Genomic DNA, 17,912 nt, shown 5'->3' with positions numbered 1-17,912 from the left:
TAACTTTAGAAAAATTTTGAAGTCAGAATTTAAAAGTGAGATAGGACGATAGGAGTCAACTTAGAGTGGGTGTTTACCCAGTTTAGGTATAAGTGTGGTGTATGCCTCTGTTCTGCTCGATGTTTTAAAGGGACAATCATTTAAAGGCAATAGCATCCTGGTTTTACCTTTTAAATGAATGACCCTTTAAAACATTGGGCAGACTCACTGGAAAGTCGCGGATGCCTGCAAGTTGCAGGCGCTTAAATTTTTTTTAATCATGTTTATTTTTGGAAATTTTTTAAAATGTTTACACCCAAAATAACAGAATATATTTGAGACTGGACAAATGTGCAGTTTCAGAATAAACAATACAAAAATGGCTAGCATGAATGAAGACAGCACTAAAATAATAGAACATTAAATATACAATATTGAAAACAGTATATAAAGACAGTATATACAATTTTAGCATATCCAGTGGGCTAGTGTGCAGTAGGATAAGTATAGAATATATGAAAGAAAACAGAAAATAAAGGACAAAGTAAAAAATGAGCAGATAACAGCTTTATAATATATTGTGCAGATAGTCCACATATACAAAAACCCATAATAGGATAATATCAATGAGACAAGTGCCTGAGGGCAACTTCCAAGCCCCCACAATGAGAAATAAAAATAACAGGAGAGATTGGTACCAGCAAATTAAGGAGAAATTTCAGCCTACAAAGAGGGTCAATATAGCTTTTAATAAAAAATAAAGATAAACAATATAGGAATTGCCACAATACCAAATACTTGACTCAGCCACATAAACTCACCTCAAAGAAACATTTGTGAATTGGTCCAAACCAGACAGGAATAAAACAATAAAAAAATATGCACATCAGCCGGTGTCTCTACAGCATAGGCTGCACCTATAAGTACACACACCCCCCCATTTCCCCCCACCCTATATGACGAAACCCCCAAATTATGGCATATCTGGATCTCCAATCTAATCCCCCCTCCCAACTATCTTTAACTAATCCCCCACCCACCCCACCATAGGCTCAGACTGGTCACTGCCTGTTAAAGAGGATGTTTTTGCAATCTCTGTTATTCAACCAGCAGTCTCTTGTGTAGTCCATTTGTTGAGATGTGGTCTCCACATGACCATAATGCATACAACTCCCTACTCAAAAGAGGAACTTGCATCTAGTTCACGTCTAGGAAGTGATTTAGAGGGGGATGCAGTTGCATTTGAAACTGTAATTTTGGACGCAGCTGACCAATGACTTAGCTGATGTGTTGTGCAGACACCCACCTTCATCATCTCACATCCTCTGCTTCCGTACAAAAGGCAAAACATTGGAAACAATGGTCGCACATCGAAAATCTGAGCAACCCTATGCCGTCTCAGAATGTCCAATTCACCTAAGACGCTGGGGCCTTTCAAGCTGTATTATGAATTTGCAGGGGTTCACTAGGGCACATCCAAAATACGGTCCTGACACCGTTAACTTCCACAAAAGCTGACTACCTGTCACACATTTGGCTAATAAATCCTCTCTGTGTCCGCCATCTCTATTCCATCACAGCATTTGTGCAGTGTGGCTTTGGTGCCAGCGCAGTAGCAAAATAAACGCTCCTCTACGTTCGACATCAACATTGCGTCCATCTCTGAATGATGCTCCTAGTGCTTATTTTCTGCATAGTAAACATGGGAAAAGGAAATATTTTATTATATAACAATATGGTTAAACAAATGCGTTTGTGTTGTCATTATTGTCTAAGGTACAGTATACAATTTATATTCTACAGAATTTTTTTTATTTGACCACACAGCAGGCTGGTGAATTTGTTGCTGGGCACTGCATACCCATTCTGACCATGGCTATCAGCATATCAAATGGCTTTTTATATTAGAAAAGTAACAGCCCTGTTATATGTTGCAGTCTTTTCTGAAAGACATTAATAATACAAGGACATTTACTGTAGAAGAAGAGGGGGATGGTACATGATGAGTGCTATCAGATCAGATGTCCATGTTCTACTATGACTCCCACATTGTAGTGTATCTTTGTGACTATTTAGTGTATCTCTTGTTACTTAAAGATTCAGCAGAAATTTAATAGCATTAGGAGAACTGTAGCCTTTTAGCTGAAATACAAACCACCCAACAGATGTCCCATGTGAGTAAGTATGAATTACAAGGCTTTAGTGTCATTTAAGCCATAATACAGTGCTTGTATAAAATAATGTAGGATTCAGAAGCCAGTCATTAAATTCTATTTGCAAGCAGGAAGTTATCTGGAGTTAGGCTCTCTCACATTGATAAACTTCTCCAAATTACTGGGGGGTCCATCTTGTATGTACGCTGTGCTCTCATAATGCATGTATCTTTTCTCACTCTGAAATAAAGTACAATACACAGTCATGAATTTTAAAGAAACCCAACAACATAACATGAAATTACACCAGTTATCTGACTGTACTAACTTTCAAAAATATATTTTACGAGCTTTCATTTTTTATAAAAGTATCCAGCAGATGGTTTGTGTTGCAATCGTCCAGCACAGTTCCCTCAATTGCCAGTAGTGCCAAGCCATCCTGACGTTCTTGGGATATAGTAGACCATAAATAAGTTTTAATCAGTTTTGAAAAATAATGTCTCATGATGCAACAGTCATCGGCAGTGTTAGTAGTATACAAAGAGCCACAGTCACATTTGGGAAGTTCTGTCTAAGGCTATACCTAGATATGTAATTTAGTATTTCCACAGAGTCAATAAATGTCTTTCTTGTGGGTAAAGTTGGAATTACTGCAACACTTCTCCAAGTAATCATTCCCCTTTTTAGATAAGTTTGAGAAGTCAGGAAACTGAATACTTCACTGTAATCATATAGCTGTTGAAAATGTTCAGTCACTGCATTGATGGCCATATCCAATACTATCATAAAAAAATTTACTTTAAAGGAATTTCTTTTTTTTACCCTTCGGGGGGTGAACTTGTTACTCCTCTTGAAAATCGGTATCCGTTTCAAGGGTTTCTACAAGTTCTTTAGCAGTAATTAGTACAGCTTCACAACTGGTCCTGCGATATTCTTCAAAAAAACTTTAATGCTACTGATCATTTCAATTGTTGCTTCCAAAATCATAACTTTGGACTGCAGCATTTTACTAACCATATTTATCCAAAAAAGAATCTCATACCACAACACTAAACTACATATGAACTTAAACTCCTTAATTTTCTGTGCATAGCTACCAGCAGCAGCCTTTCCAAAAGGGTCAATTTTTACATCTTCAGAGGTTTCTAGTATAGCATCATAGATGTCCCCAATTTAGAACCTGATGGCTTTACCAGCATCAATTCTACTCTCCCAGCGAGTCCCACTTAAAGGTTTTAAAGTAAGGCCATTTATGTTGTTCTTCAGAATGCCCCATCTATGTGTGGAAGCTGAGAAAAAATATAAATGTTTTGTATCACACTGAAAAATTAGACTGCTTCAGTACAGGATAAAACTGCATCATTCAAGACCAAGTTAAGAGAGTGGCAGTTACATGCTACATAAAATGCCCTAGGGTTCATATCTAGAATTTATCTTTGGACACCAACATTTTTACCTTTCATATTGGAGCCATTGTCTTATCCTTGACTTCTTATTTTTTTAAAAGAAATGTTTAAACTTTTGTGCTCTTCAATTATAGTTTCTGCTAAAGCCAAACCTGTTGTGACATTAACATGTAAAAATCCAATTAATTTTTCCTCTATAGATACAGTTTTTGCAGCTTTGATTTTTTTTTTCATCAATAAATTTTTATTGAGTATAATACAGAATATTTATGGGGGTACAGAAAAAAGGGGAAACATACATAAAATAAATTGTAAGGGGGTGACAGTACATTCAAAGACATTGAACAAACACTGAAAACCGCAATTACCAGAATAGATATTGAAATTAAATATTTTGGTTCACCTGTGGGATCTCATTTAAATCAAAAGGAGAGGCACTTCGAGGGATTGGAGAGGATAAGGACAAGGGTGCAACCCCTCCATCTGTAACATAAAGATGCCAAGGATGCCATTTCACAGTAGGGGACGAAATAGCCATAGAGTAATCAGCCTCCCTCATCTTCATCTCAAAATGGAATTGTGTTTTAGTTATAACTTTGGCAAATGGAGGAGGGGAAGGGGACTTCCAATGCTGAGCTATAGTGGCTTTAGCAGATATCAGGATGTGGCCTAGGACGTATCGGTCGAATTTGGGAACGGAAATTGGATACTGGTGGAGAAGGGCGAGGGAGGGATCTAGAGTTAAAGTGAGACCCAGGACATTTTTAATAAGAGTGAATACTACTTCCCAGAAGGGGCGTAATAAAGGACAATCCCAGAAGATATGAAAAACAGAGCCTTCAGAGTGACAGAGATGCCAACTTGGAGACTGTGGGCCAGATAAGGTGTCAAATATAATCTATTTAAGAGTTTTACATATATTTCAATGTGATTAATACATTTAGACATGGAGAAGGTAGAGAGATAAATAGTCTCCCATTGGGAGAGGGTAAAAGTACGTTGAAGATCTGTTTCCCGCCGGAGTTGGGCAGGGGATTTAACTGTCAAAGCTATAGGAGAGAGTAGGATATACCAGAAAGAAATAGGCCTCCCTGAGGTTTAGGACGAACCATACGACTATAAGCCAGCCATACATAAGAAATCATCAAGCGGCGCATCTGTTGTAATAATTTACCTGGGATAGCATATGGAATAGCACAGAATAAATACATCAATTTTGGTAAAAGCATCATTTTGAACGCCGCTATACGGCCCAACCAGGAGATCTCGTGGATCATCCAGGCAGTAGCTAGAGAGGACAATTGCATCAAAAGGGGAACATAATTTTCAGTAAAAACATCGTTAATGGAGGATGGTATATTGATTCCCAGATAGGATAAGGAAGACTTCTTCCAAATAAAAGGGAAACGACTCTTTAATGAACGTAGAGATAAAGGTGGTATATTAATGGGTAAGGCTTCAGATTTTGTGACATTCAATTTATAGTAGGAAGCTGCACTATAATTTTCTAAAATGCTGTGGAGCGATGGCAACGAAATCTCCGGGTCGGTCACAAACAACAAAACATCATCTGCAAACAGACATAATTTATGAGAGGTGTCATAGATAGAGAGACCTGGAAACTCAGATGACTGGCGGATTTTTTGAGCAAGGGGTTCTATGGCCAGCACATATATTAGTGGGGAAAGGGGGCACCCCTGTCTGGTGCCATTGGAAATTGAGAAGGGTGAGGAGAGAAACCCGTTACTAAAAACACGAGCAGAAGGATCAGAATAGAGGGCATTAATGGACCGAAGAATGTCGCCCCGGAATCCATATCTATATAAAACCTGATGCATATATTCCCAGTGGAGCCGGTCGAACACCTTCTCAGCGTCAAGAGATAAAAGGAGGCATTGTAACCTATTGAACGACACCCATTCAGCCAAATCCAAAACCCTCCTGGTGTTATCGGGAGCCTGGTGTCCATGAACAAACCCCACCTGATCGGGGTGAATCAGCCGGGGAAGTAGGGGGTTTAAGCGGTTAGCTATCAGTTTAGCAAAATTTTCACATCCGTATTAAGGAGCACAGTGGGTCTATAATTTTTACTCTCAGAGGGATCTTTACCAGGTTTCGGAATGGTGACTATTTGTGCTTCTACCATTTCGGGTGGGAAAGATCCGATATCTGAGGCTTCTGTAAACAAATTTAAAAGAATTGGGGAAAGGACTTCACTAAATACAGAATAGAAAGAGTTTGAAAAACCGTCAGGGCCGGGGGCTTTGCCCTTGGGTAACTTCTGAATTACTCCCTGAATTGCCTTCAAAGACTAAGGGGCATTCAGTGGACGTCGGGCCATCCGCATCTAGAGAAGGAAGAGATAGATTATCTAAAAAAGAGGAAATTACATTAGCCGAAGGTTGGGGGATTAAAGGATCCTCACGTAAATTATATAATTTCGCATAATAGTCCGAGAATAGGTTAGCAATGTCAAGGGGATTAAGGCATTTCGAACCCGAGGGAGTTAAAAGATATTTATTTCTGTTGATGACCACGTAGCTTACGTGCTAAAAGACGGGAGGCTTTGTTACCGGCCGTATAAAATTTATGTCGAAGACGAGTAAAAGCTGCCTGCATACGTGACATAAAAAGTTTTTGCAGCTGCGCTCACACTTCTTGAAGTTGTTTACGCAATACTCTAGTGGGGCGGATTTGATTCTGGGACTGTAAAGACCGTAGGGTGGATTCCAGACTATTCTGTAGTTCACGAGATCGGGCCTTAACTTGAGCTCCATTTTGGATGGAGGTACCACGGAGAACTGCTTTCAAGGCACACCAATGTGTGAAAACAGAAGTATCAGTAGGAGAGTTAGTCTGTATATATAGTTTAAGAGAATCCCAGTAGAGTCTCAGGATCTTTTAATTGCTACTCAGGAAGACGCCAGGGACGCCTAGTAGGAAATTGACGGCCTATATCCCAGATCTATAAGACAGGCGCATGGTCAGACCAAGTAATAAGGAGGATTTTAACCCTTTTAGTAGACTGTAGAATTCCCTTATCCAAAAGGACAAAATCAATTCTAGAGTAACTATTATGAACTGAGGAAAAAAAGGTATAATCTCTCTCATCTGGTAGGTAAGTACACCAAGCGTCATAGAAATCGTACTCCGCCAATAATTTCTTAAAGGCCAATGAAGGGCCCATAGCGTAGGGGAAGAAGAATGGCCCTGGGGTGAGGATCTGTCTAATTTAGGGTCGAGAACTAAGTTAAAGTCACCCAACAAAATAAGTGCACCTTGGCGAACTTTAGATATTTCCTCAAAAGTATCTCGTAAAAAGGGGACCTGTCGGGAATTAGGGGCATAGAGAGAAACCAAAGTGACAAGAGTCTCCTCAACCTTCCCAATAAGAATGAGGAACCTGCCGTTTCCATCCTCTATTTTTCTATGTAACACAAATGGGGTATTGGCATGAAACAGTATAGCAACCCCATTACGCTTGAGAGGGCTATTAGCAGTATAGCATACAGGGTATCTATGGTACTTAAATATGGGGGGTGCTGTGGATGAGAAATGCGTCTCCTGTAGAGCTACAATATTGGCCTTATGATGATGGAAAGTAGAAAGAGCCAAGCGTCTCTTTTGTGGGGAGTTAAGTCACTTGACATTTAGCGAGAGGACTTTAACCATTGGATAGTGTAAAACAGTGGAAAATTGAGAATGTCCTAAATGTACGTGTCACACAACAACAAAAAAAAGAAAAAAGGTTACACATAAAAATAGGGAAAAAGTAAAAAACAAAGGCAAAAAAGGGAGATAGAAAACCCAAAAGGCCCTGCATCTTTGATTTTAACTTACCAAATTACTACTGTCATTTGTGAGAAATATTCAGCGTACATTCTAAAATGATAGAATAATAAGTAGCCTTGTTAATTTTGGGCAAATTTTTTTTTTTTATCGCAGACGTAAGGAGCTGTATAAACTAATTTTGTATTGTTTTTCCTATATAATGAACATTGGCATAATTTTCTTTTGAAGAAATCCTTTGCAGATTTTCTGACATGACACTATCAAATTTGGGAATGCATTCCACAAGTTTCAAAAAATTCCATTATTGTGTTTATAGAGAGTATCTGTGGTTCCTCTAAAAGGCAAACATTACATACTCAAGTATTCTACTATATAAAGTAGACATTTAAAAACTTCTCCCCAATGCTCTGTTTCAGCCCAAAGTAAACATTTGTTTTCAGAGTAAATTGTCTTTTTGAGTCTTAAACATTTTCTTAGCTCAACCCAGGAAAGGTAAGCTTCAATGTGTTACATTGCTCCAATCAGAGTAGTCTTCAGTAGAGAAAAGTGAAGACTTACAATTACCCCCTGAATTAAAAATATTGCAAGAAAAGCAGAAAACTTAAATTTTTGCAGACACACTATGAATTTTCTCTCCATTGCGTAAATGTCTTTTATTCATGCTTGGATTGAACTTCCTTTCATTTGCAGAAACTTTTAAATGTACTATTTACACTGGATTTTTTTCAACCAACATCATTCTTATTTTATATGTAACTTTTTGAGGCAATGTTCCAGGATTAGCAAAATCTAAGATAATATTGGTTGTAGACAAAACTGGGATAGTTGTTTTCTAAAAATAAAATATATAAAAATATTTGTAGTGTTTAAAAATATATTTTTTTAAAGACCCAGGCACTACTACTAAGAAATTCATGTCTAAAAAATTAAGGTTTTTACAAGTGGAGATGTTGCCCAAAGCAACCAGTCACAATATTTTCTTCTGCATATTAGTTTGCTTGGCAGCCTCATTTTTTATATAAATTTTTGGGATTATCCCCAACCAGTTTAGCGAAAACTGAAATGTAAAAGATGCATACAGACGTGCGATGATGGTAGGGCTGAAAAAACAATGCGGTAACCGACCCAGCAACCAGGTGCAACGCCCCAAAATAACCTTCCACCAAAAGACCGGTTCTGAACAGCCGAACCAGCCAAAAAATAGGGACAGGAACGCCCCGGGGCAACTGCCAAGACCACCGAAAAATGCCTGCAATCTCATCAGCGCCCCCCAAACGCCCCCGCCCCACTACCAACGGGAAAGTCCTGAAATGTTGCACCCTGGCTGCAGAGTCCTCGTGACAGACTGCATACAAACACGAGGAGAGGCCACGGTTCAGACTAACCATCACACCACTCCACACGCCCTGCAATCACTCAAATACGGAAATATCCCCTACCGACCGCAAACCAAGTCAAGAATAAAATATATTCTCTTACCTCTGGTACCCTGGTTCAACAAGAACCGACTCCACGGCTCCCAAGATACAAGAAATACATGGGACCAGTGGGATAATGCCGCCAAGCTGGACATATCACCCGCCAGACATAATCGGGGCATAACTCACCGACAGGATCAGCGAAAGGCGCCAATCACCAAAACCCGAGGAACCCGCTGCGCTGGTAAAAAGCTGTTGCCCTACATTCGACATCGGCGATGCAGGCCAAATACGCACCCCATAAAACTGACCAAAGACACTCCAAACTACCAAATCCCTACGAATTTCCCCCAATATCCGTAAAAAATGGTGAGGGCTCCACACTTTTACCATTAGTCTCTCCAATTTCCTGCAAAAAACCCTACCCATGGGAACCACCCTACAAGCAAAATTAAACAAGCCCAAAAGAGACTGACAGAAGGAAATCTACAAAACCCCCCCTCTGTATCTATTTCAATGCCTAGATAAGAAAACTTGGTAGAGGGCCCTTCCGTTTTGTCCAATGCTAACGGCCCCCCGAAAAGAAAAAAAAGGGCAACTGCATCCCATAGCAAGAAAGCACACCTATGGGACCCCGCTGGACCGACAATCATCCAAGTAATGCCCAATGCCCACCCCGTCACTAAACACCAATGCAAAAATGAGCTGAACCTCTCAAAATAGGAGCAGGAAATAGTGCAACCGATGGGCAGACATCTGTCAAAATAACTTGTTTTGTTTTCTACATCACTCAGACTGGTATTTGTTTGGAGTTTATATAATCAATGGTGTTCGGTAGCTGTCGTAAAAGCATATTATGGTGAGAGTATCATATTTTTATTTTCTTTATGGCTGGTCTGACTCCTCATGGTTCTTTCTGGTGTTAAGGGAATTGAGGGATTGGTACTGTTAGGCACCTTCTCCAGGTGATCAACATTCTGCTTAGGGCCTCTTAAAGGTCTTAATCTTGTCCTGAGCACAATGGCACATCAGATAGGGAGAGAGCAGAGACTGCTGCTGCTCAGCTGCAGCAACATCCACAGACCCTCTCCAGCCAGCACACAGCAGTGTGTACCAGGCTGCAAAGGGATGCTGCTGCCACTAAGCAGCGGCATAAACGCTCACTCATGTCATACAAAACACACAATGTCTTAACTAAAAATAACGAAACAGAGATATCGCATTGCATGAAAATGGGTCAGCTTTTTATTAATACTAAGTAATAAAACCTATTTATGCCAATCCTACTTTTTAGCATATGTTCTAAACTTAATGAACTTCTAAAGAAAAAATGGTGGCGGGGACTTGGATGGCCTAGTACAAACAAAGCAACATGTTATTAAACATATAAGGAATATAACAAAAATTACGGGCCAGAACAGCCCGCTACAAATAAAATATCGTGCCCAACTGCCCCCTTTACCCCTGCAACTCGCAAGGTCTGCGGCCTCCTGCCCGACCTTGCGGGTATTACAACTTGGGGAGCCCCTGTGCAACCGAGGGGGATCGTACCCACCTGGACCGGTGGTACTCACAGCACTCACATCCGCCCCAGCCGCACAGGCAACCCCCCAGGAGTCAAATGAAATGCCAAAACTGTTAATTGAAACAAGAAGGCCATACAAGACCAGCCAAACCAGGACATAGTCCGCCACCGCCACCATTACTAACTCCCAAACCCACTAAACATCCAAACTCCTTACGGCTTAAAAGAAATTCCTTGACAAAAATCTCTAACCCTCCCCTAGACAGGTGCACCCCATCAGTTCTGTATAGGTACCTATCGCCTACTGCGATATTCGCATGCCTTACCACTGCGCCCCCACTGCCTCTGACGGCTCTGCCCACCACGGAATTAATCCGTCATCGTGACAGTTCTACATCCCCAGGGCGCTCAGCCCCTCTCCAAAAGAGTCTAGCAACTATCCCTAAGGACCACCTCCAACTGTGTCCATCTCATGCCTTGTGCCCTATCCACCAGACATGCGCTAATTCTGGGAGCTCCCCAGAAGACAGGAGCACCTCTGACCTAGACAGCCAAAAAATGTAGGAGTGCCCTACTATCCAGATAAATGACTTGTCTAGTCGACATCCTGGCAAGAAAAATTGAGGGAAAATAGCTGGCAAATTTGAAAGCTAAGGGATGTGTCATATACTAAAACTAGGCCTATTTGAACATACTCCTGCTGACACCCTGAGTTAAGACCAGTGGTTAGACAAAAATTCCTGAAGACCCCTACCTAGGGCGAGTAGCTAGTCTCCAAGTTGGGATGGAAGGCAACAACAACCGGCTTTGAACCCCTGCAGCGCCCGCAGACCGACCATGTCCTCCATGTCATAGGTTCTTTCGAGCCAGTGCATGACTGGACGGGCCGAATCAGCAGTCGACGACCCAGCAAGCAGGTGCAACCCCTCGTCACCCCCCGCCCTTGGGCAAAGAAGGGCACCAAGGACAACTCCCGAGAGGCCCCCGAAACTTGTCTGCGACCTCCCCAGGGGCAATCCCTAGCGCCCCCACCCGGGACCAAAAAAAAGGGGGGGTCTTTGCTGCATTGCACACTGCCCATTGCGTCCTGCTAACCAAAAGTCTTGGAAGGGGGGAAGGGCCCGGCTCCCAATGAAAACCAAGCTCCCACCTTACCATCCTTTCCAGCAAGGAAAAAATACTTGCCGAGTCTTACGGCCCTACGACAGCTGCTGTCCGAGTAAGAGTCATAAAACCAGATCTTACCTCGAGACCTGTCCCGCAACAGGAATTGGCTCCACGGCTCCCATGAAGCGAGGACGATCCATGAGAGCAAGTCCCCGGAGGAGAGAAACAAAAAGGGAAAGAAAAGTACAGAGATAAAGGTGGGGAAGGGGTAGAGTGGAGTTGTGGACAGAAAATAAAGATGGAAAGCTTGAAAGAGAAATCGAAAGGTGATAAGGAACACAATATACAGCAAAACACGATATAACTGAAAAAAAAAAAAGGGGGCTGGGAAACACAGGCTAAATACAGTCAATACAAGATGTGTAACTGCACAATAAATAGACAGTACTTCACCCTCAATCTCCTGAAGAAAAGAGGGAGAACTAGAATCTATTTCTCCCATAAAACCTCTAGGTCAGACTCCACCCCTTAACAAACACACTCTCTATTGGCTTAAGCTAAAAATCCTAAGCACCATCCGTCTGCAACTGCTAACCCTTTGTATTCCAGAGTGTGCCAAGTGACAAACCAGAGGTTTATGTCACTCCTGTCATACGGGGATGACTTCCGTGGTCTGTCTTTGCTCTCTCCCTGCACTGATGTGCCACTGCACTGCTATATAGCTGTAGTGGTCAGGAGAGAAGTGTTATGGATCTTCCCCTGGTACAGAGGCCCTGATTCAGAGCCGGACGCATGACCACCCACAGCTATAGCGAGCGGCCAAAATGATGGTCAAGACCATCGTGACCATCGGGCTTGCGACGAGACCCTGCGGTAGGGTCTCGCTGTCGCAAGCCCAGGAGTGCTTTTGGCTCTATCAGAGCCAAAAGCACTCCCACTGACATCACTAGTGATGTCAGTGGGGCCGGACCCAGACGATAGGCGTTCCCATGGGAACGCCTCCGTCTGGGCAGCCACGCCCCCGGCACGGCCACCAAAGGGGGCATGCTGTCAATCACTATCGACAGACCCTTAACGACGGCTTGGCCGTCGTTATTCGGGTCTCGCGCATGCGCATGACGGAGCCGCCTCCGTCGTGCGCATGCGCACTTGGGCACCATCGACCCGCTTGTGAGTGGGTCAGAATCAGGCCCAAAGTCCATATTGCATCCTAAGTTTTAATTATCATGTTTAGCAAATGTGATGGGCCTACCGCTACAATGAATAAATACTCTTCTGCTCCCTCTCCCAAAGCTTCTCCTGACAAGTGCAAGTTATACAAGTTAACCCTATAATGACACTTATTTTCAAGCTTATCTATTTAAGTTATAGAAACATGTTGATCTTTTACTTTTATGTTTTCTCTCTGACAGGTGAGCCTCCACTCTGACTTGATGGGAATAGTAATTTTAACTACATAACTTCAGGAGGACGATCCAAGGTTCAGTGATAGCACAGTACTCATTTGAGATGGCAAGACTCCGCAGGAAAGCATGTATTGCTCTTTTTCTTTTCACTCTGTTCATTTTTGGAACCATGATGGGCTTGAGAACATTGAAGCCAACTGATGGCTTTTCTGATCTTGCACCTGGTCTAGAACTTATGCCTTTTGGTGAACAATCAGAGAGACGCTCGGTTTCCAATGAAGCTATTTCTCAGCCACAAGGCACCACAAACGCAGCTGACAAAACAAAAGTTTATTATGATCTACACATTTTCTACTACATGTGGTATGGGAACCCTAAGTTTGACAATAATTATATTCATTGGGATCATGTGATGGTCCCCCATTGGGACCCCAAAATATCCGCAAGTTACCCTAAAGGTAGACACAGTCCTCCAGAAGACATTGGTTCCAGCTTCTATCCTGAGTTAGGACCTTACAGTTCCAAAGACCCAGAGGTCCTAGAAGAACATATGAGGCAGCTCAGAGCCGCTGCTATAGGTAAGATACATTATAGACTCACTGTAATAACACTGTGAGATTCCTAAGAAACAAAATGGTCCAATATTAGCAACTTTATAAAAGATATTGGGCCTGATTCAGAGCCGTTCGCTATTTGTGGTCGTTCGTTCAAAAACAAGGGGTGGCTATTCAAATGATCCGTTCACAAATTGCAGTCTGTTCCCACCTCTAAGTCTGATCGAGCGAGCAAAACATACGCTCGTTTTTTTTATAAAAACGCCCCCTGGCCGCACGCACCATACGTCATGTCCGCTATTTATTAGACTAATCGAATACATCGTACAGCGTATGAACTGCTCTCTATTCTTGTGGTTGGTGTTTTCAACCGCTATTTTGCGAGCAGTTCTGAGTTAAAAAAAACCAAGTGATGTGGTCAATGACGCTGCTGTATTAAATATGCACTCCCTTAAAACGCCCGTTTTGACCTTTAAGCACGCCTGCGTTCGGATTTCCACTCCCTGTTTTCAAGCACCTTCCCCTGTTACCACCCACATACGCCTCATTCTGTCACTCAAAATAGCAGGCCCTCGCTATATTGCGTACCAACGATTTTTGGACGCACTGACTGGTTCGCGCATGCGTACTAAAAACCGTACGCATGCGCAGATGTGCGAACATCGCTCGGAACGAGCGTACTGCCGCTAGCGAGTGGCTCTGAATGAGGGCCATTGTCATCTGTTAATAAACAATGTAAACAATATTTATATAAATTAACAAAAATCTAGGGGGTATATTTACTAAAGTGTAGGTTTTAGAGGTGGAGATGTTGCCCATAGCAACCAGTCAAATTCCAGCTACAATCCTCTAGAAGGTGCTGGATAAATGTTAAGTAGATTCTGATTGGTTGCTATAGGCAACATCTCTACTTCTAAAAACCCACACTTTAGTAAATTTACCCCTAATTGTCTATGTATGCCTTATGGAAAAAAGGTGCTAGTTTATCAATACCTTTCATTTTATATTGTAGAAGTAGTGTCATTATATTAATCTCACTTGGGGGGAAGGTGGACAGATCATAGCAACTAGAACAATGTTTTATTTAAGATTAGGTGTAATTTAATTCTGGGCTTTAAATTCTAATACATCATTTATGATTTGTTAGGCGGGGTTATCATTTTCAACACATCTGGCAAATATAGCCCAACGCTGGTCGTTTTAGACATTTTTGCAAACGATTGAACGATCGTTATCGTTCCATTGCTGAACTTAATCGTCTAGTGGATGGCACCTTTAGTGGTATGTTGTTTAACCAGTTGTGGTGATGGCTGCTGATGGACAGTATGTAACTGTTAATGTCTACGATCTTATGGAATGTTTTTGTTTCTGTTGTAAAAAATATGATTACTGTAATTGTTGTTGGTGTGGTCAATTTCTTGTGGTGTTCAGTTCCCTGCCAGATAAAAAGCCATTGTTTATGTATCTTCATCATAGGGCTAGATTTGCGCCAAAGTAATGGTCCATCCTTATGCAAACTTCCTACCACTTGCTCATGAAAAGATTCACATAACTTGGTGCAAACCGAGTCCCCATAGCGGTCCCTGTGTGTTGTAAATAAAAGTCATTGTTGAACGAGGTGTACTGTACCTTAGCTATGGTCCAGGATGAATTTAGCTATGGTCCAGGATGAATTTAATGACATTGAGTATGAATTAAGAATGTGTTGGGTTTAATATCGTGTCTGAGTCAAAGAGGTGCTCTGTAAGCATTGTTGTAGGTTGCTGACTTTGTACATATGTGTGATGTCACTGGTTGCTATCCACATGTCGTGAGCCTATGTCATATCTTTTAGTGTTTGTAGGATCTGTGTGGTGTGAAATCTGTTTTGCTACATAGTGCTGGAGGAAGGGTTTAATATACATGGAAACATCTGCTGTCAATTAATTTAAATATTGGTCTTCTGGTGGGTTTGTTTTGTTTATATATATCTTGGGGAGGTAGTAAAAGTTCTAGATTACTAGATTTGTGGGGTTGAGGAAATCAAATTCTTTCTTGTTGGGAATCCCTTGTGCTTTACCCTCAGTGAAGAATTGTTGTAGTTCTGTTTATAATTTCATCATTGGGTCTCTTGTTATTCTGGAGTATGTGAAGGTATCTTGAAGTATTCTCTGGCATTTGGAAATGTAATCTGTTTTGTTCAGGACTGCTATGCCTCCCTCTTTATCTGCTGGTTTGATTGTGATGTTTCTGTTATCCTGTAGTTCCTTGAGGGTTAGGTTAGGGTGTGTTCTTTGTCATTTGTCTAATGTGCCTAGGTCATTGGTCAATAGTTTCTGAAATGTGTTGGTAATATGTCCTTTAATATGTATTGAGTAGAACATGGATTTTTGTTTGAGGTCTGTGTGTTTGAATATTGATTTGTTGTCGGTGGGTTTATGTTGTGGTTATTTGGTCTGGATGAAGTATTTTTTAAGTGTTAGTTTATCTTACAAAGGATTGTACCTCTAAGGTTTAAAATCTGTTGGGTTTACATGTGGGTGCAAACTTGAGACCTTTGTCTAATCGTGAGGTGTGATTAGTGTGATAAAGCTAAGATTAAATATTTTTACATCTGGTTTGTTAATTTGTTTGGTATTGTTCAAGCTGTGTGTTTTGTTTTTTTGGCCTACCCTACATCCTCCTCTTTTTATGCCTGTCTCTAAATCTAAAAATTCATCTCCCAGTGTTCCTGTTTGGTTTAAAATGGCTGTGGGGTTGGTGGTTTCTAAGAATGTTCTGTTTGTGTTGTTGATTGTAAATTATCAACATTGGTGTAGGTCTTTTTAATGGTGTCATCTGGTTGTGTTAAACAACTCCTTGCCAAAAGATAATCTAGCTTGGTTGTCGTATTCTATATCTTCCTTAATGTCATAGACATATGTTAATGTATGATTGTAGGTGCCTAAATAGTGTTTTATATCTCTATAACAGGGGTGGGCAATAAGTGGCCCTCCAGCTGTTGCGCAAACTATACATCCCAGCATGCCTTGCAACAGTTTTAGCATGGTCAAATGGCAAAACTGGGGCAGGGGATGCTGGGATTTGTAGTTCTGGAGGACCGCTTATTGCCCATCCCTACTCTATAAGGGGTATTGCCTGCGGCTCCTGCCAAAGTCACTATTCAATACATATACAGTATATATATATATATATATATATATATATATATATATATATATACAAAGTTGTAATGTGTATATCACCAAGTGCAAAAAATATATATATATTCATACCTAGTCTTAGAAGGGAACCCCTCCATCCAGGACCATCATGTTGTACTATGTTGTTAATTGGAAACATGTTTTGAGTGTCTGTTTCAGCTCCGGGGATTGGGTCTTGTAGAGAAAACTTATCGGCCATACCCTCTTTGTTAGTAGACGTACCTGTCCATTCCATTTGGAACAAATATGAGACTAGGCAGGACTAGCTTAAGGCTCGGTGTCGTGGGTTCTATCCACTGTGATAAAATTGTTTTCTTGGCTGCCCCTGTTATCTTAACCAAGAGCAGTTTATTACCTCTGGTTATACTAAAGGAAGGATTTTCTGGGAATTCGCCCCAGAATATCCAGTTTTGCGAGAGGGGGACATTAATTGCTAAGTCTTGTTGAATGTAGTGGTGAACCTGGTTCCAAAATTCTATTACTTTGGGGCATAGCCAGAGACAGTGGTACATATCTGCCCCTGGCGAACCACACTTATAACAATTGGAATTATCTGATTTTAAGAATTTAAGTTTAGGAGTAAAGTATGCCCGCTGGAGGATCTTATAGTTAATTTCTGCATACGATACATCAATCAGCTGCTTGTTTAATCTCTGGGTAGCTATTGCTAATTGGGATAAACTAAAGTCTGGGAAGACCTCTCCATTTAGCCAGACCTCCTGTAATAGTCTCCAAATCAATAACAGAGCGAATGAATGTGTAAATGTATGAAGACGAAAAGGATTCTAAAGGCCTTAGATACAACGCATTATCCAGTGGAAATTGCTTGTCTTCATCAGACATCAATCTAAGTGTTGTCGTAAGATAGCTTGATATTTGTAGATAAGGAAATATCGGAATAGTAAGGTGAGGGAATTTAGCTTGCAATTGGCTAAGTGTGTGAGGTTTAAAGGTGTTGACATCCAAAAGTTGGTGTAGATATTTTAGACCCCCGTGGTGCTAATCTCTGTTATATTGTGATGATCGGCCTCCTGAAAAATCAGTTATTCTTTAACAGAAGAAAAAGGGAGTGAGACGGAGAAATTCCCAGGAGTGATCTGAGCTGCTTCCAAGCACTACAAGCCGACGAGAGCAGCACATTTTCTCTGATTTGTTTTGGCATCTGGGAAGGTTTGGTGTGTAGTAATGCTACTAAATGTATATCCGGACTAAATGCCTGTTCTAGTGGAAATAGAGAGTAGTTGTTGGCCCCACTAATGCAATCCATAGCAAAGCGGTAATTAGCTGCTATAGAGTAGCTTTTTATACAGGGAAGGTTTAAAACCTCCCCGGTCTGTGGTTTGTTGTAACTTGTAGAGGGAGATTCTGGGGTGTTTATTAGCCCATATAA

General features: G+C 41.2%; 1 protein-coding gene across 1 annotated transcript in view; it reads left to right on the top strand.

Moving 5' to 3' along the window:
* MANEAL (mannosidase endo-alpha like) overlaps positions 1–17,912 on the top strand; it is a 75,880-nt gene that overhangs the window by 30,284 nt on the left and 27,684 nt on the right. Inside the window, exon 2 of the mRNA XM_088460560.1 lies at positions 12,793–13,364. Within this exon, the coding sequence (XP_088316686.1) occupies positions 12,890–13,364 (475 nt within the window). The 5' untranslated portion in view covers positions 12,793–12,889. The remainder of the gene's footprint in view (positions 1–12,792; positions 13,365–17,912) is intronic.

The sequence above is a fragment of the Taudactylus pleione genome, unplaced genomic scaffold (assembly GCF_031769625.1).
Source record: "Taudactylus pleione unplaced genomic scaffold, aTauple2 ptg000007l, whole genome shotgun sequence".
In the NCBI taxonomy this organism is placed as follows: domain Eukaryota; kingdom Metazoa; phylum Chordata; class Amphibia; order Anura; family Myobatrachidae; genus Taudactylus; species Taudactylus pleione.
Note: the sequence above shows the minus strand (reverse complement) of the source record. Positions and strands in the feature narration are given on the sequence as shown.